This window comes from Primulina eburnea, chromosome 4 (assembly GCF_022965805.1).
Source record: "Primulina eburnea isolate SZY01 chromosome 4, ASM2296580v1, whole genome shotgun sequence".
Classification (NCBI taxonomy): Eukaryota; Viridiplantae; Streptophyta; class Magnoliopsida; order Lamiales; family Gesneriaceae; genus Primulina; species Primulina eburnea.
This window is the reverse complement of record NC_133104.1, coordinates 1,559,372-1,579,107: the sequence shown is the minus strand read 5'-3', so window position 1 is coordinate 1,579,107 and position 19,736 is coordinate 1,559,372. Positions and strand designations below refer to the sequence as shown.

Here is a 19,736-nt window from a genome sequence, read left to right as displayed (position 1 = left end):
ACCCGTCTCACAAATACGACCCGTGAGTCCGTCTCACACAAGTTTTTACCTACTTTTTCGTAGGTGACCCAAATAAGAGATCTGTCTCACAAATACGACCCGTGAGACCGTCTCACACAATTTTTTGCCAAATATTTAATATTGATTATTTAAAATTTAATCTAGTATATTTAAGGGTTTCTTGCGACTATTTATATGATGAGTGAGTCACATGTGAGACCGTCTCACGGATACTAATCTGTGAGACGGGTCAACCCTACCCATATTCACAATAAAAAGTAATACTTTAGGCATAAAAAATAATACTTTTTCATGGATGACCCAAATAAAAGATCCGTCTCATAAGTTCGACTCGTGAGATCGTCTCATACAAATTTTTGCCTTATATGATATACTAGCTTTATATTTGAAATAGTCTTACTTCCAAGATATTATAAAATTGGAGTTTGAAAGAACATTTTATTGAAACGTATTAATTGATTAAAATAAACATAATTGGGATTCAAAAGTCCTGATTGTAATGGAGGTTGATTTTGATTGAGTTTGCATAGAATTTAACACAATAAGGCAATCTTTAGCAACTCACAAAGTCTATCAAAAATTTTAAGATTAATTAAAATAGAAATTCATGCGAGACAATCTCACTGATCAATTTTGTAAGACAAATCTCCGATTCGACTCAATTCATGAAAAATATTATTTTTTTATGTTTAAACTACTACTAGTCATGATAGTTATGAATCATGTCTATCTGTCTCACGATTATAGACCCATGAGACCGTCTTACAAAATATTTTCTCATTAATTAATAAAACTCGATTCTAAGCTCGAATATAACAAACAATTTTCAAGTTCAAACTACTTTTGTTTGCCTCCGAATTATCGACTCCAACTATTTAAAGTACCCTCAAATCATGATCTTATTGTAAGATACTTTATATAAATTTTTTTAATAAACCAAAATTAATTTTGAACATTTTTAATTGTTGTCCTTGGATTTAATTTATACAATGTTTAAAGTTTAATGTACAATGTTTAAAGTTTAATGTGACATGGTGACTGCCGTCATGGCCTACGGAATCTAATGTGAAAAGGCCAATTAAGTATAAAATAATTAAAAATAATATCATCTTCTTTACCTTATTTTCTAAATTATTTTTTCGTAGGATAAGATAAATAAATGATAATGTTGTTTTTGAAATCCAAACGTGGCTCGGATGATGCTGACATAAAGTTATTTGTCATATTATGAAGAGGTTTTACTAATGAAAACAAGTGGGTTTGCCTATTTTCAAATTTGGTTCGTGAATATTTTAGTTAAACTTCTTTTTTTTAAAAAAAAATTATATATATTTTAGACTTAATTATCACCAATTTCAGCATGATAGATTTCTTAAATTTAATCATCTAATTATTTGGGTGGATTACCTTAATATGTTGGAGTAATTAACGTCATTTTTTTCAAAATAATGACTTTTAAGTTGGGTGGAGGTTTGTCATAATCTCGAGTACGAGATTTCATATCAAATCACGATTTTAATGTCATATAAACTAATAAATCATGACAGATCTTTGTGACATACTAAGCGTGAAATGAAACAAAAAATACTGTACGAATAAATATTAATTAGAGATGATTCATCTTTGGGACCCAATCACACAATCATATAATTTAAATTTTTTTAATTTTGGGGGGGGGGGGGAGGGGGGGGGTGGTGGGGTGGAGTCTCTTGATAATAACGAAAAAAGTCATAGATGAGTGGAAAAAATTATTTCGAAGGAAATTTTAAAACTTATATTTCTTGAAAAGTGTAGGTAGTGTGATTTTCTTTTTTAACAGCCAAAATAACCATGATAAATCATTAATGTTTTATATTTTGAGAATTCGTTTTTAATAATATTTTATTCTCCTGAAAACAAATTAAATCAAACAATCTACTATCCTCAACATTTTTTAAAAATACTAATTTTCAAAAACAAACATACAAAAACAACAGAAATAAATCTAGACATAGACATACATTTTATCAATTCAATTTTAAAATTTTAACACATTCGATTTTACAATATACTTCGTGTTATGAAGAAAAGAACATCGCTAGAGAAAATCAACAACTAATAGAGTGGAATCCCGTATATTTATTTCCGTTTTTCGATCGCTATTGAAGTTGTTTTTGGTTTATACATGAATAAATGATGGAGATTACACTAATTTGAAACTAGCAAAGATGAGACTCGAGATCACAAGATTTTTGAGAGATAGGATTGAAAAAATTGCAAGGCGGAATATTTTTCTCGACAATAAACTTAGCACATGATTCACTACCAAAACTTGAACTTTATGCCAAGATAATCGGCAAATCCAACAGCAAAAGATAAAACAAAAGCGTAGGCGAACAAGATTACCAGAGCTGAGATAGGGGACACAGACAATGTATCAATGGACAAATTCACCAACCCGGTAAGAACGTTGGCCTGCACGTACCAGATATGTCACATGTAAGACTCCGAAGTTACCAAAACCGTTTCAAATGCTTTGCAACTATACTAGTCACCAATGTTTCTCATAACCTAAAAGTTCAACTGGAACATGGTAATTATCATGAGATAAGAGACGAAACAAAACAACAAATTGTACAGAGTATATAAAAGCAATCAACTAACCAGAAGAAAAGTTGCGAGTAGGTTCTTGTTAAATGCTTCTTCAAGAACTGAACTTTTACTTCCAGGTACATAGTCTGATAGCATCAGAATGGCTAATACCTGAAGGTTACGTTTTTATAGCAAAACGGCCCAAAAAATAAAATAAAATAGAGGAGTCTTGGAGTGCCAAATTGAAAAAACACCCTCTCTTCCCAATAAAAACAACTAACTGCCATCACAAAAATTGGCTGGGATTAAATCAAATAGGAAACACGTTGCACAATCATACTTGAAAACAGGAACAAAAATGAAATGGCGTGATTGAGAGTGCAAGCTAACAACAGATGAAATCTATCATAAATCGACTCTAATGCCAGAATAGAATAATAATATAGTACAAAATATGTAAATGAAACATTCCAAAGTTTCAACATTAGAAAGACATCTTCGGGAAGTTTAACTGTGTACACATAACTTCTTGAGTTATGATCACCACTATAATTATTATAATTGTCGATCTTCTTTGTATGTGGATATCATTGCAAACAGGGCTAAAGTTCTTGGTCTTAATTTGCAGAGAAGATAATTCATGCTCTCTTGCAGCAAATATGGATTTGGTTACCTGAAGGTTGGTAGCCAGCACAAGAGATACATATGCTAAGTTGCACTGCGCATAAATTTAAAAAGATTTTCCGGTCAGAAACATTTAAAATTATGGATTTCTTTCCCTTCAAAATAGGAATTTATTTGAACAAAGACTCTTACTGTGGAGGTATGGTGTATCAGAAAGCCAGAATGGGGTATCTTACCGTCCGACGAGAAACTCTTTCAACATGCTTGTCCAGAAGCAAACTGATTAACCTGCATGAACATAACTAAATACCGAGCCCACCAAAGGAATAAGAAAAAAATGAAGCATTTGCTGAGACCACAACCCATTCTCCATACCAAAATAAAATGCAAAGGGCCCAAACTCTAGCCCTTGTCCATTTCATAGATCTTAAAGTACCAGCATTGCCTCCAAAGAAGAGATAACTTCCTAGTTGGACACCAACAAGATACATGCCCCAATAACCTGAAGCAAATATGCATATGTAAATAAATACAAGAATCAAAAGATTCCATGTAATCACAAATATGTTCGAAGTAGTGTCTTAAGGGATAACCTAAGTTCAATATTCCAATTTTACAGCTGAATTATTTCCACTTCTTCAATCATATATCCGTGATGAATTACGGTATTACACATAGCTAGAGTTTTATAACCCGCTGCTATAGCTGGATCATAGTTTCACTTCTTCAATTACATAATTTAATGAATGAGACAGACCTAGAGTATCATATCCCAGTGTCAGGGCTAGATCATCTTCATTTCTCCAAGTACATTTCTTTGATTGCTAAATAAGCTTTGTTTTCACAATTGGTAAACAGAAACATGGACACTGTAATGACCCGAAGGCCGGATCCTTATTTTGAATGAAGTATTAATTAAGAGATGATTAAAAAGTTAACTAAGCATTATTAAGGAATTGATAATTCGAGATCAATCTGTTGGGATCCACCGAATTTAAAATGGACAACCCAATCTACTTCAAATTACATTATCCCGAGAAATCCAACTAGACAAATAAAATTCTGACATGTGACAGATAAGATTGATTCGGATTTTCTGAACTAGTCCGGATGCAACCTATAAATGGAAGCAGATTTCTTTTGTTTCCAACATCACTTTCTTCAGAGAGAGTTCTAGCCATATACCTCAGGTTTTCTACTCAGTTTCTAGGGCATTTTGGTGTCGGAAAGTTTCGAAACTAGTGTCGACTCGAGCAGAGGTCCGTGAACTGAGATCGAGCCATCATCAGCGGGCTGACGACGGACGCATGTATAATCCTAAAATCTTAAATAGTGATTTAAGGATCATTAGAGAGAACTTTGTAGCATGTTGGGTAATTCAGGATCTGGTTTGTTAGTGATTTCATTATGTTGGTATTGTCTAGGTTCAGACGAGTAAGCTTTCTGTCAGATTGTTTTAGCGAGGTACGTGGTGTACAGACTGAGATATTCAAGCGTAGTGTACACACTTATATGCTGCATATTTATATATTGCATGATACATAATTTACTGCTTTGGCATATTGTGTATCACATATCATGTTGAGCCTGATATCTTTTGAGATATGCATCGTTTGTTGGGACCGCTCAGCCTTATTCTGCATTGTGGATGATGGGGCATCGAGAGCTACAGTGTCCGACGAGACTCGCGGGCTCTGATGACCTGGACATTGTAGGTCCACGTCTTGATGATGAGTCTGGGAGCCAAAACACGTCCAGGGTAGATCAGAGACTACGCATTCAGGCGCCTATAGACTGAGCATGAGATTCTTTACTTGATCCTTGATATCCGAGCATATTGCATTTTGCATGCATCATATCAATTTGTATATTCGTACATTCTCGTATTAGACGATTGTCGCTCGCGTCCTTGCTTTTCATCTTGGGCACCCCATTCCATGGGTCAGGTATTATGTTGGACAGTTCGGATGGCCTAGGCAACGGCTAGAGCAGTAGGGTTTTCGGTGGTTATCCAGTGGAGGTTTTATGTGGTTTATCGTTTTCTCGTTCAAAATTATGTTTTCGTTATAGTTGTTTAATGTTTAAGGCTGTGTTATTGTTCTGTTTTCGTTTAGGTTGTAAGATGATTAAGTTATTTGGTTTCGCTGTTTAATTGTTGTTATCAAGTTTTAATTTTGTATGCGTATTAGTCTGTTTAGTAGTAGCTCGGGTAAGGGCGCTACAGACACAGACCATAACAAAATTACACTTTGGTCTCTAAGATCACTAAGACTTGCTAGATGATTAGAGATCACACAGTCACTGCAAAATCCTATAAGATTTATTAACTCTAAGGAAACTAGTTTAGCATTCATCTCTAGGTAATGTCCAAGTATCACTTGTCATCTTAATTTATCCTATCCTTAAATATGTCCATCTGAAGTGCCAAACTGCCGATAAGATCAATATAGTGAGAATCTACTAAATATAAATGAAATCACTTTGACAAACTACTTTCACCTAAAAACCATAGATAAAATAACTGGTGTCCCATCCATCTTCCGAGCTAGCAAATAAATTATCAAATTAGTTGATATCAACAGAGTCTGCATGCAACTCACTTTACGGGCCCCACAAGAAGTAACATTTATGTTCTTTACAGAGATTAGATAACCACTCTTTTTATATCATTCACAAATGAGTGAGAAATTAAATATGGTTAAACATAGATCGTTCTCAAATTCATATTGTAAGATATCAGAAGACATAAAATATAGTGCCTTCAATGAACATCAGATATCGGGCATCTACTTTAATTTAAATTAAATACAAAGTTCCTCACCAAATATGCTAAATATTCCTTCCTTATTTTGGCTAATGATGTCTACTCCCCTTGTCTCAGAAAGCATATATTGATTCAACCCAAACGACAGTAAAGCCTGGTAACCTGATATGTCACAAAAGTTCAGCCATAATCGAAAAACAATTCATGCAGTTCTTATAACAAGTAACAAAATAAAACTCACACACCAATGAGAATAAAAGAACCTAGAATCCCACAATAACTTGTTGAAACATTAAAAACCGAAGAGAGGATAGCCACAGCAGCTAGGGTGAAAAAGAAATTCCAGTGGACGCCATATTCCCCCACATGAACCTGGAAGGAGAAGAAAAAACGTCCTAAATAATTGGAAAATGACAAACCAAAAGCATGCTCGGGATTAAAAAATCATGATATGAAGAGAAAAGATTAGATAAAATCAGAACTGAATGGATTAGGAAGACAATTTTTCAGGTTTCATGTCCTATTTTTAAGCTGCAAGGAATACACTCCAATGGTTGTGCAATTTATCTTAGTTAAGTTACCATTTTAAACCAGAAAGATGTAAATTCAAGTCATTTACTGAAGGAGCGTTTGATGTCCCCATGTCTATATAGAGTTTGGCATTAGCAAGAAAAATAGAAAATGTGAGGCTTACAACAAATGCAAGTACTCTGTCATCTACAAGGTAGATATTACAATTCAATTAACGAATTCGAACTGTGCAATCATCAGCACAAAACAATAATGTGACAAAACAGACTGTTATAACTTCATTCAGGAACTAAGCCTAACTTTGTAACACCATTACAAAATTGACTTAAACCCGACTTTTCAATTAAACAAATATCCATTATTATTTTCCCTTTCTTTCTTGTCCAATAGGAGGCGCAGTGTCCTTGTATTTCACCTTTTCTCGTTAAACCAAAAATGAAAAAAGAATTCTTCGTACATAAAAATTCAAGCTGCAGGACCGTGCCAGAGTGCAAACAAAAATCTTGAAGGGGGAAAAAACAAGAAAGCTTGAGCACTAAAAATTTCAATCTGTGAGTGAAGTTCTCTGTAAATTAACAATCTAACAATACTTATTTAATATATCTTGTATTTCACACTAAGATTTTCACATAATACTGACAATGTCAGAATAAGTTTTTAAGAGCCTTAGTTTCACATAAAACCTTGCATTATTCATCAAAATAAATCAACAGTTTGTGGATATTACTTGATCGTTTTTTTCCTATCAAATGTTAGCTTAAAAATTAAATTGCCAATGTCTGCACATGAAACAACTGTCGCGGTTGCTCGCGCATAAATGCAAACTTACAAACAATCAATAATAGCAGAGACGAAGATTGTTATCCCACCTGATAATTGACGCTTGATGTAGATATAAGACGTGCGAATCCTAAAATAATTAGCGGACTTGTTGAACGAAATGCAGCCTTCATTGCTCTGGATTTACATAGACAAGAAAGAAATCAGGATTTCCAAATCAATGACATCAAACACTCAGAATAAGTAACCAGTAACTCAAATCAGGAGTTGAAGAAAGGCCAGACAAGAAGTTAAACCAATTCATGATCGAGAACAGGGGCCAGGTTGTTCTGAATCATAGGCAGGATGGATTGAACAGAGTACAATAGAGTATAAACAATTAAAAAAGAAAATGACCAACACGGCAACACCTCATCATATTCAAATTTTAGGCTCCATGCAGATTTGGGTCATTTGCAATTATTTATTAATGGTGCCTTAAAACGTTCAACCATATTTCAAAATGTTTTGGCTTTTATTGTATTCCCAAAGAAACTATGGCAGAATGAAGAGAGAGACTGAATAAACCATAACCTAAAAAATAATAGCTTGCCAGAATCATTTTGAAAGTAGAAAACCAAAAACAAATTGAACAAGTGCATGTAATCAAACAGAAGATGGCAAGGAAATTTTAGAATAATTAAGAGGAGGTGAGGCGCAATGTATAGCCCAGGAGATGTAAAAAATAGTAAAGTGACATCATAGTCTATCCTCCATTAATTCCACTTCCAAAGATACACGAGGTGTCGAGGTTGCAGAGAATTAATTATTTGAGTATAGCAACATTCAGTCAGCAGGAGTAACTTATTTTTCCCATTTGTTATACGTAACTTGCAATGTTGCGGCAGCTCCAAGAACCGATAAAGGTCACTATGCTATTCATTTCCACCAAAGAAACAAATATTATATCTTTCCAAAAGCAATTTAATTGTAGATCAAGAAAAGATTCTGGAGCATCAGTTCCCAGATCCAGCCACACACGAATCTCGTGCACTGGTATTAATGCGAAAAACATTGAAAGCACACACGGTGTGTGCCCAATGCCTTTTTTTATGTGGAAAGTGATTTAAAATAACTTAATGTATTATAATCTCAATGTAAGAAAAAAATTGTCAAAAACAACGAGGCAAAATAACTAGGACACAAAGTTATGATTAAGACTATTTTAGGAAATGGAGAAAACATATCAAAAGACCAAAGCTATATGCTATAGAATGAGAAAGCTCAATTAGTAGACAACTGAAAAGATGAGCACAGAAAATGAAGGTGCATACACATTAGAGATGCCACGTGCATGCCGTGAGACCAAGGAATTTGCCACTACAAACGAGCCTACTCCAAGATCCATCTGGTATGGGAATGGAGATGAATAATTAGTTCACTTGCTATATCACAATAAATGAACACACGATGCTTGGATTTCCAACTGTTGCTAGATAAGACTCCTTAATTAACCTAATTAATTTTAATTTTCAAATCGAACTTAATCATTTAGAATTTACGAGATTGCACTAGAGTGTCCATCAAAGAGAAAAGTCTAGTTTAAAAACATATCAAAACGATAGCAGGTAGCACATAGAGCAAAAGGCATATGAGTGAATATAACAAATAGATTCATAATCTCTTTAAATCGGACATTGTTCTTACCAAGCTAGTGCCATAAAATTCTGCTTTAGCATATCTTCTGGGAAATATTTTAAAATCAACAGCCAGAATACAGAAACACGTAACGATCATCTGCAGCGAGAGTGTGCTTAAATCACAAAGTTTCAATGAAATCTATTTCAGACAAGAAAAATCGGTAGTCTGTCCATCCAAGCACATACCACGGAAACCCTATAGGATGAGATATTAAACCTAATTGAGTCCATGTCAGCTTCCTGCAAGAGTGAAGATCTATTTTCAAAGTTAAAACTACAATTTGCAGACTGAAGTCTTCCAAGCTTCTCATCTGAAAACAAAAATATAAAAATCTTTGTATCTTATTTGTTTACCTCTTATGTGCTATCATGAAAAGCAGCAGAAAAAATATTAAGAACGTGTTTCCATAAATCCACTGTGCCAAAACCTGTCAGAGGCTAATAAAATTGATCAACTAGAATTAGCACAAAAATTACACGGTTTTATGGAGAAAAATACCATTGAACTCTTATTCTACTTCTTTTATAAACACCATTCATACCACATAATTTCAAAGAACACACTAGACGTCATACTGATTACAGTGAACCATGAAAGTGTAAAGGCGTGTGCCCAGCCTCAAGTCCCAGAACATGCGACCAATTAGAACTTATTCGTGTATTGATTTATTTTATTAGAGCAAAATAACTTCTATTTTACATATTATATACTATATAATAAATTTTAATTCATACTTCATAGATCTAAATCCTAAATATCATGAATTAGTGTGCCTCACTTCGAGAAAGTGTGAACCTCGCCTAGCACCTAGGCTACCCAGCAACTAAACATCTTAACGCACTTTGCACAATTGCACCTTTGATAGTTATATGTTGAATTCCTGCCCATTCATAGAGTTATGCAGCTCAACTGAGTGCCTTGAATAAAAGACATTCTCTTCACAGCCAATAAGTAAAGTTACTTTAGTAGGAGAACTTGTGAAGATGAAATTTTAGATTCCAAGGGTGTAAATGGACGAGGTGAGCAGGAAAGAAACCTGTAAAATTGCAGCCTGATTCATTATGCCTGGTTCCCCTTTCAAAAACTCATCCAGTTCAAAATCGGGTCAAATTGAATCATGTCCTAGTTGACTGAGAGAGAACTTTTTTAAAAATATATCACCTAAAAATAACTCACTAGTGGAAATTCAACTTGAAATTCCGTGACTAGTTTTCGTGATTGACTACAAAATGTATTCACGAGATAAAGTTTCGATATATGTATCTTGTCAGATAAGTGTACAAATTTGTAGGACTGTATAGTACAATATTTTCTAATCGATCGAGAGTTGCTCCCAGAAATTTTTCTAAAAAAACAGAAGTTAATTGGCTCGATTTGAAACCCTTAAAAACACATACCAGTTAACCAGCTCAGGCAATTGGTTCAGACTCTAGCAAGGTTGGGTTTCTTGGACTTGACAGAATTACCAGACTTCCGAGGTCTAATTCACATCCCTAGCTTAGAAGCTTAGTCAAGTTCAAATGAACTAAAAACAACAATTAACAAGATCCTTGTATCGGTATTCAAATTGTGTTGGCCTATGTTTTAGATTGACTGATTTGATAACTTACTGCATCACAATGCAAGGCCCCGTTAAGCACCTTTGAGACAGAGATAAAAGGCAATTGTTTTCGAACATATAGTAACTGAAGGGAACCTCAATCATACACGATAAATAATTCCTGTGTGCTTGAAAAGCTAAAATTTGAGTAACACGAGGACTTGAGCGACAAAACTGGAATAGGATAATAGTTCTAGTAAAATACTTCTCTTCATTGTATACAAAAGCACAAGAGTTCATAATTATGGACTTAGTTTGGCTTTCCTAGATAACTAAAACTTCAGATTTAGAATTTCTGGCCTAATTCTGAGCAAAGAAAACTTTAGGCTAAGTTTATTAATTTCTGTACTTTTAGATAGTAAATTGTTACTAGTGATAACGACTCTAAGATCAGCATTCGAGAAAAAACTGTTTGAATAAATATAGAAATAAAAGAGTACAAAGAACCACAAATGCCACCACCACCACCCCACACACGCAAAATCATTCACCAAAATAGGACTAATCACCATATTATGTTGCATTGTACAACATTAAACAGAATCTGAATTCTGAGAATTAAGGATACTCACAGTCAATAATGAGATGTAAGGAACAACAATGCAGATATAATCAACGATTAGGGCCATAATGTAAGCTTTCAAATTCTTGCCATTAGCTCCACCATCGTCATCTTTCTTGACAGAGCCTGAAGATATGATACACCATAATTCAACTAAATAATATTAACCGAAATGACAAACTTATTCGATTATAATACTAATGAAAACAACACAAAACTTCTTGATCTTGTCCGGTAGAAAGTGATTTTATCGTGATTAAAATCACAATTAACTGGGCACGGGCTAACAATCTCGAATAGGAAAAATCAAATTTTATCAATACGTTTCCTAACTACATGTTTTGCTCCCAAAATACATACAACATCCCACTGTCCTCCATTCCCACCCCACCCAACAAAATTTCTGGATTTGCCACTAACATTAGCATAGGCATTCCAACCAAACTAGACAAATAACTCGACTCTCTAAAATGTTTTAGTAACCAGAATCCGGGAAGTTGAATCCGATGCAGTGTCTGATGAGAATCAAAACCTGTCACAATCATAAGATTATAAATCAATGCATTATAACAAAGAAGGCAACAAAAGGGGCTACGCCGTAATACTCAACTCACCGAAAGAGCTGAAATGAGGAAGAATATCTCGAGCATGGAGGATCCAGTTTGGTAACTAACAAATCTGAAACAGAACTCCATTTTCAACCATGTTAGAGTGCACATTTCTTAAAAAAAATTGAGCAAAATCTAATAGATTTTGATGGTGCTTACTGCTCCTTGAGAAGTTTGTTCGGATTGAAGGACTCCATTGATTCGAAATTAACTGTGGATTTTAACAAAAACGTATCGATATCTAAAATTCTGAAGAAGCCAATTAAATATGCTTCGAATTCGTGAAACTTTCATATTCAATTTTCATCGATCTTAGTTGGAAGAAATACATTTTGTTATTTTTTAACAACGTAATAATAATAAAAATTAATATAAAAAATTGTCTTAAAACTATGTTAATATTACTAATAAAAATAATAATAAATACATATTCAATAATACATTAACAGTGATAACAAAGATGAATATAAATAATAATAATAATAATAATAATAACATACTAACAATCAAATTTTTTTGTCAAAAGCTAAATTAACAGAACGAAATTAAAATCGTTGTTTCATTAGTATCTGAAATAACCAAAGCGTGTAAAAATAAATAAAACTTAGAAGATTTACTTTAAAATATAATATTGATTTTTAAAATAAATGTGTAGAGAAACTCAATTTATTTGGTTTGATTTATTTATTTAGAAAAATAATTGAAATCAAACTGAATTTTCGAATCAAATCAGTTCGATCGGTTATTCATGTATGATAAAACATGTACTCAACCCTAATTATTAAAATTATTTTATTTATTTTATTATTTTTAAATATTTATTACAATAATATTATTAATTTATTATACGTTATTGTTAATATTATTATTTTGAGTTTATTCTTTATTGATAATCGTAACTAATTGATTTAAATAATAAATGTATACATTAATAACAGTCCCAAAAAAGTTTCGTATTTTTAGTAATAATAACTAAAATACAAATTTAACTAAGTTAATAAATAAATAATAGAAAACATTGCTTAGGTATGGGCGTATGGCATCCATACTTACCTATTTGGGGTGGATACGTATCTATTCTATTTTATTAAAGTCAATGACATGATATTAATCAATTTCAATCATTCAAATATCAATTTAATCTCTCCATAATTTGTCAAATTTTACTTTCGTTCATCGATAATAATAAAAAAGACTGTATACAAGCATCGCGTGTGCAGAGATTTTGGGTTAGGTCGTATCAGATGTGAATTTAAGTACTAACGGATTGATTTGGGGCAAAAACTTGTGTGTGACGGTCTCATGGGTCGTATTTTGTGAGACATATATCTTATTTGGATCATCCATGAAAAATTATTACTTTTTATTGTGAATATCGGTAAAGTTGACCCGTCTCACAGATAAAATTTCGTGAGATCATCTCACAAAATACATACTCTTGATTTGGATATGGGTACTTACAAATTTTAATATATCATATTTCGGGTCCAGGTGAACCTGATATATTGTCATCCCTACCACTTCCTTAAAATTTTTCTATTTTTTTTAAATAATAATAAGACTTAAAACTATACTTCTCCAATCGACCTTTTTTAAAAAAAATAATAATAAAAAATTAAAACTGATTTACTTATTATTATAATTGGCTCAGTCAGAATTCAGACAGAAGCTTAAGAAGAAAATTGAGATGAAAACCAAGTGCAAAACGTGAGATTTAATGAGATTATGCTAAGTTGATATTCTTATAGTAGCCTTTACTTTGCTCAATTATATTATATTGATAAATAATATAGCAATTAAAGTATTTTAGTAAGACGTCGAATACAATAATAATAAATTTGGGTTGACCGATTAAATTTAAAATTAAATAGTTGATAAAGTTTCACCGTGACTTTGAACGGTATATGTTGGACATAATAATTGTCTTTGGTGAATAGAGCAATCGCAACGTGGTGTTTGAGTTGTCATACAATTTAAAAGATCTTGAGTTGCATAATTACTATCAGCTATAGTTTTTGGTAATACGGCAATTATTCGATTCTACAATCGATATCAAAGTCAAGGTCAGGGTTGATTTCTAATGATTGCAAAGAGGACGATTATTGAGAGGGATGATGTTTGGTATAATAACTGTCTCTCCTAAGTTGAGTTTTCGAAATATGATATTTGAATTTATATACGATTTAAAAGATTTGAGTTATTTCATTATTATATTTTTGATCTTTTAAAACATTCTTTACATGTGACTATATTAAACGAGCACGTTTTATAATTAAATAATCCAATGGAAATAAACATTAATAAAATATATTTTTCCCTTATAATTTAATTGAAAAATCTTCAACCCATCAAATGTTTATTTAGATTAACGTAGATATCTCAGATCGGTTTATTGTTCATACAAAAACGGTCTATGCGGTTTCACACACACAAAAAAAAAAAATTATGCAATCCTGGAGCAGTTGAGCCACAATTGTTTTTTCGCACGAAATTCGATATAAAACATTGAAAATCTTGAATAAATATTGTAGAACTAATTGTTTTATATTTAATAAAAAAATAAAATTTTGAGTATAAAATTAAAACTATATTAATATCAATGCTTACCACACTCGTTTGTGTGCTCAAATATCATATATTAGCATCCTATCTAAAAAGAGTTATACTGAAATATCATACATTAGTACCATATATTTAATATTTTGTCCAATTTTTTATTCGAAAAACACGTGTCATTAATATCAAAATTTGTCATTTATGTTTAGGTATTCAAAAATTATATATCAATATCAAATCTGAAATATTTAGTACTCAAGTATCATGTATTAATACCAGATTCTCAAGATTTTGTACCAATTTTTATCCAAAAAAGAAGTGTCATTAATATCAAAATCTGTTATACATTTATGTGTATTCAAAAATCATATATTAGTGTCATATCTAATCATTTAGTTTTGAAATATCATATATTTGTTACATATTTTCAATGTTTTGTATCGTGTTTATCTGGAAAAAAAACCCAGAAGTACACAACATTTATTGGATTCGTTAGAGGGTGCAGAAAAAAATTATAAAAACCGAGCACATATTTAACTATTAAAATGATGGTTTATTAATCATATGCTATCTTAACTGACCAAGTTACATCTTAAATATCTAACCAAAACAAAATGATAGAATGTGAATCTATACACACACACACATTTACCAAGCTAAGCAAAATCCAATATACCCGAAATAATCATCCCCCTATGATTTTATCCCCTTGGGGAATCTTTGTTGCTTAAAGATTCATAATCATGGTTATTTATTATCATGTATTTTATTTATTAAGAATGATTTTTTAAAAATGATTTCGTGGGATATTTTCGGGAAAAAAAATACCATTTTCTTTGTTTTTAGCATTGGTTGATTTGATTTGAGCATAATTTTCCGTCAAATTATATTTTTATATGAAGATTTACAAATATATGAAAATGAAAACCAAACCAATAATTTAAATTTGACAAAAACGTGTGTGAAACGGTTTCACGAGTCGTATATTGTGAGACAAATATCTTATTTGGATCATCCATGAGAAAATATTATTTTTTTATACTAAAAATATTATTTTTTATTGTGAATATCGGTAAAATTGATCCATCTAACAGATAAATATTCGTGAAAACATATATGTTCTCTTTAAATTTATACAAACTCAAAATTACCAAACTTGAATGAATATGTGTTACTCACTTCACCCAAGTCATAACCAGCTGTACATACAAATGCAAAATTTATTATATTTTATTAATTAGATAAATCTAATAAGAGAGGAGAAAGTCAAAAAGCAAACAGTGAATCTCTTTTTTCTAATATCGAATTCAATATTTTTTTTAAAAAAAGAAAAGCAAATACAACAAGGGGTGTTATTGTAAAAGATGCATGCCCAGCAGCACAACAAAATATCCTCCAACCCCCCGAACTTATAATATATTCCAAACCAACCCCATAAAACCTAAATATCACAAAAGCTACCTTGTATGCATCCCTTACATCCCATAAACAACACCAAACAAAAAAAAAAACGCAAAAAGAAAAAAGAGAAAATTTAAAGAAGACAACACAGGGCTAAAAACGGAAATATATGACGAATTTGACAAAGATTCGGACCGCTACCCTCAATTCCCCGCAATGCAATACAGCGCTCTTCCAATTCTGCCCCTCAAGCAAGAGGGAAAGAAGCTCGGGAGAGCGAAAATTGCAGAGCTGTTTTAGTTTGTTGCTTCGTGGCCATCGGCTTTCCCATTTACATTTCCACCCTCCGCCGCCACATCCACGGCCAACCCCGCCCCACCCAGCCGCCGGGCGAAGCACCGGACATGGGGATATTGCAGATTTCAAATGCTAAAAGAAGGAAGTATGAAGCTGGAGAAACGTAGCCAAAATTTAGCTAAGCGAGAAAGTGAGACTATGATCAGAGAGAAAAGTGCAAATGTGTAGGTGCTAGTAATGGGAAGTGGGTACCTTATATAAAGGCCAAGAAGTAGAGCTAATGTAGGTTTATTTATTTATTTTAATTTTGTATTTTAGTCGCTATATTTGAAAATGGACCTAAAAATTACTCAACCATCCTATAAAAAATAAATTAAGAACTAGATTAATTCCTAGATTCAAGAATTGTTTTTGATCCAATCCGTAAGAATCAATAGAAAAAGCAAATCCATTATAATACACCATTTCCGGCTCGGTTATTGATAGAGTGAATAGATCTGCCATTTCTTGAAATCTCTCTTCTGATTCAAAATCGCGGTGTAACGTGTATCTTCCCCTATTCCGATCATGGAATAGATGAAATAAATAAAAAAATGGATTTTTGTTCAATAATGAAATCTTATTGGAGTTGTCCATAATTTATATATTTAAATTAAACGTTAGTCACGTTGAGCACACCAGCGTATGTACGTGTCTATATATATATATATATATATATATATATATATATATATATATTGTGTGAGACGGTTTCATGGGTCGTATTTTGTGAGATGAAACTCTTATTTGGGTCATCCATGAAAAAATATTACTTTTTCTTGTGAATATCGATAGAGTTGATCCGTCTCACAAAAGATCTACTATATATATAGTAGGTCTTTTGTGAGACGGTCTTTTTGAATCTTTATATATATATTTGATTTACTGTTCATTTATCGTGTTAATCAATAATACATCATTCATCTATTGGATGTGATGAAACATATTAAAATTGTACATTCAATATGCGAGTGTCATCTTAGTGATGAACACATTGACTGACACAATAAATAAATAACATATCAAAACTATAATGGGTGTTAGTAAGATAACTTCATTTGTATATTCAAAGTGAAACTAGTAAATTATTGAAACGAAAAGACAAAATTGCGATTTTCGACTTTCATATTAGTGACCTAAATTTAATTTTATTTCTCTGATTTGTTAAAGATAACGGGTGTTCCTAAGATAACTTCATTTTTTATTCTATTTCTTGATGTATATGGACAATGTTTACAACCATGTAAAATGATTATAATTGTACAACAAACCAATTTTATTATACTAACTTCAAATTTTGACTTATTAGATGACCATATCCAATCTATATAAATTATATATTTACACTATCATGAAAACCTTTATATCTTCATCTATATTACATGGTAGTCAAAAACTTGTGTAATACGGTCTCACGGGTCGTATTTGTGAGAAGAATCTCTTATTTGGGTAATCCATGAAAAAATATTACTTTTATTGTGAATATCGGTAGGGTTGATCCGTCTCACGTAGAGACCCACTCCACATGGTATTCATTATATATAATTATTACATCATGATTTACTTATGGATAATTAGGTAATAATTAAAGTAAAAGAATAATAATGCATCTTATGTTATCCATAAGGGCATGTTTGTGGCAGAATGCGAAAAAAAGTCCGCTAGCTCGAAATCCAAGAAAAGGAGTTTCTCGTGTAATATATACTAGTTACTGTGCACACGCGGTGCATGTGTACAATTTTTTTTATAATTATTTATGGACTAAAATGAAATTTGACAAATTATCGAGGTACTAAAGTGTTATTTGAATAATTGTAATAAAAAAAATAAAAACAAAAATGTTTTTTGAAATTAAAAAAAAAAAAACAAAAAAGTAATTTTGATATCAAATAGGGGCAAAAATAGGGAAACCAAAAAACAGACCAAAGACACCAAAAACAGTTATTCTAATATGCTTAAACTTAATAAATAGTAAAATATATATATATATATATATATATATAAACACACACATACGAGGAAAAAAGCGCGACTTTGTGTTGAATGTGAACATGGGGCTTCACTTTTGTGCAAATTTGTTGGCTGCGTCTCTGAGCCGTCGCTCTCAATCCAAGACAAAAGTCTTCATCTTCATTACCAACTTTTCGGATTTATTACCTTATTATTGATTTTGTAGTATGTAATTATGATGTTAGTCAAGCTTTTCAAAATTTTTGAAAATAATTACTACTTTCTTACGTTAAAAAATATTTGGTTCGACTGTTGTTGAAGTTGGATTAAACATAGAAAAAAAAATTGTTTTCAAGTGAATTTTTTACAATTGAATCTCAAACTTCAAATGTTATCTAACATCTAAAAGTTTGCTGTCAGGTATCAGATGTCAGATCAGATACAACTTTCAGATATAACTTATTATTGTTTAGAGTCGTCCAAACAGGCCAAGAGTAGAAGCTGGCCGTCATTTGGACGGATTTAGAAATTGTCAACCCAATCCTCCTATTTGGCGGAACGGTACAGGGCAACACTCCATTTTTTGATTGTATTTGAAGGGTTCGTCCGCACGTCACAACCCACCATCCACCTCTGAGCGGGTCAATAAATCACTAACCCAACTCGTCTATTCAGTGGGACAGACCAATCCAATGGATCTGACTTATTTGATAACTCTATATCAGATTTTCAATATTATTCATTTCTTATATGTCCATATAATAACACAGGGGCGTAGCTTCCTTAGGGGCTAGGGTGGGCTTTAGCCCAGCCTAGTCTCGGGATTAATGTATATATATAGTTATATATTTTAGAAATTTTAGTCACTGAGTAAAATTTTTATACATGGATTCTATAAGTTTTAAATAATATAGCATTTGAGCTTATTCTGTACGGGAAATCGGCCTTCAGTCTCCAACCGTCGATTTTTTTTGTGTTCAGTCCCTGGGTATTTTTTTAGTACCACATTTCCACATGAAGTGTACCACATTTTGTATGACATAGTACCACAATTTTGTGGATAGAGAGTGAACCCAAAGAAATGTTTTGATTGGAGATTTTTCACCAACTTTCCCTATTCTGTATCTATGTTGTTATCTTAATTTATATATTTACTCATTTTAATTCTACATTTTATATATATATATATTTGTGTTATTCTGATTATAAATATATATTTACATAAATATATTTATGTTATTCTTTATCTATGAGACGAGTCAATCCCACCGATATTCACAATAAAAAGTAATACTCTTAGCATAAAAAGTAATATTTTTTCATAGATGACTCAAATAAGTGATCCTTCTCACAAATACGACCCGTGAGACCGTCTCACACAAATTTTTGTCTTAATTTTTTTACTTACTTTACATTGAATTTATTTTAAAAATTCATTATTATAAATGATATTTATCATGTATCTTGATATATTAAATTTTTAAGATGATTTTTAAAATTTATCTAGTTCATATTATACAAAATATAACAAAAAAAATTTAAAAATACATTAAATAATATTTATATTTTCAATGTCTAGCCCACTCTATTTTAAAATCTTGGCTACGCCCCTGTAATAACATAACATTTTTTGTATTTCTCTCAAGCTAAACTCACTCCAAAAAAAAAAAAATTAGTGTTCTTTTATATCATGCATATATATATATATATATATATATATATATATATATATATATATATATATATATATAT

The 19,736-nt window shown here is 31.8% G+C and overlaps 1 protein-coding gene and 1 long non-coding RNA gene across 5 annotated transcripts; one reads left to right on the top strand and one right to left on the bottom strand.

Moving 5' to 3' along the window:
- Positions 1-2,119: 2,119 nt before the first annotated feature.
- On the bottom strand, positions 2,120-12,054 carry LOC140830506 (uncharacterized protein At4g17910). 4 transcript variants are annotated; one of them, XM_073193862.1, is made up of 16 exons: positions 11,901-12,054; positions 11,748-11,811; positions 11,617-11,665; positions 11,144-11,259; positions 9,325-9,398; positions 9,157-9,226; positions 8,978-9,067; positions 8,605-8,678; positions 7,381-7,468; positions 6,226-6,352; positions 6,038-6,142; positions 3,592-3,718; positions 3,453-3,504; positions 3,266-3,310; positions 2,665-2,763; positions 2,120-2,475 (listed from the first exon to the last, which is right to left on the bottom strand). In XM_073193862.1, the coding sequence occupies exons 1-16, from the start codon at positions 11,936-11,938 to the stop codon at positions 2,323-2,325; spliced, it is 1,371 nt and encodes a 456-aa protein (XP_073049963.1). In that variant the 5' UTR covers positions 11,939-12,054; the 3' UTR covers positions 2,120-2,322. The 4 variants fall into 4 exon arrangements, 2 of the variants coding, with proteins under 2 accessions (XP_073049963.1, XP_073049962.1); XM_073193861.1 differs by having other exon boundaries at positions 2,665-2,738; XR_012117633.1 differs by having other exon boundaries at positions 2,665-3,310; positions 6,244-6,352.
- Positions 2,664-3,505, top strand: LOC140830507 (uncharacterized). The gene is made up of 2 exons (XR_012117635.1): positions 2,664-2,769; positions 3,272-3,505. It is a non-coding gene; the product is annotated as an uncharacterized lncRNA (long non-coding RNA).
- Positions 12,055-19,736: the final 7,682 nt, after the last annotated feature.

Coding starts and splice junctions, on each gene's coding strand:
- LOC140830506 (XM_073193862.1), bottom strand. CDS start 11,938: ATGGAGTCCTTCAATCCGAACAAACTTCTCAAGGAGCA. Junction 9,399..11,143: donor CTTACATCTCATTATTGACT/GTGAGTATCCTT, acceptor AGCCTCTGACAG/GTTTTGGCACAGTGGATTTA. Junction 6,143..6,225: donor AGGTTCTTTTATTCTCATTG/GTGTGTGAGTTT, acceptor GTGACATATCAG/GTTACCAGGCTTTACTGTCG.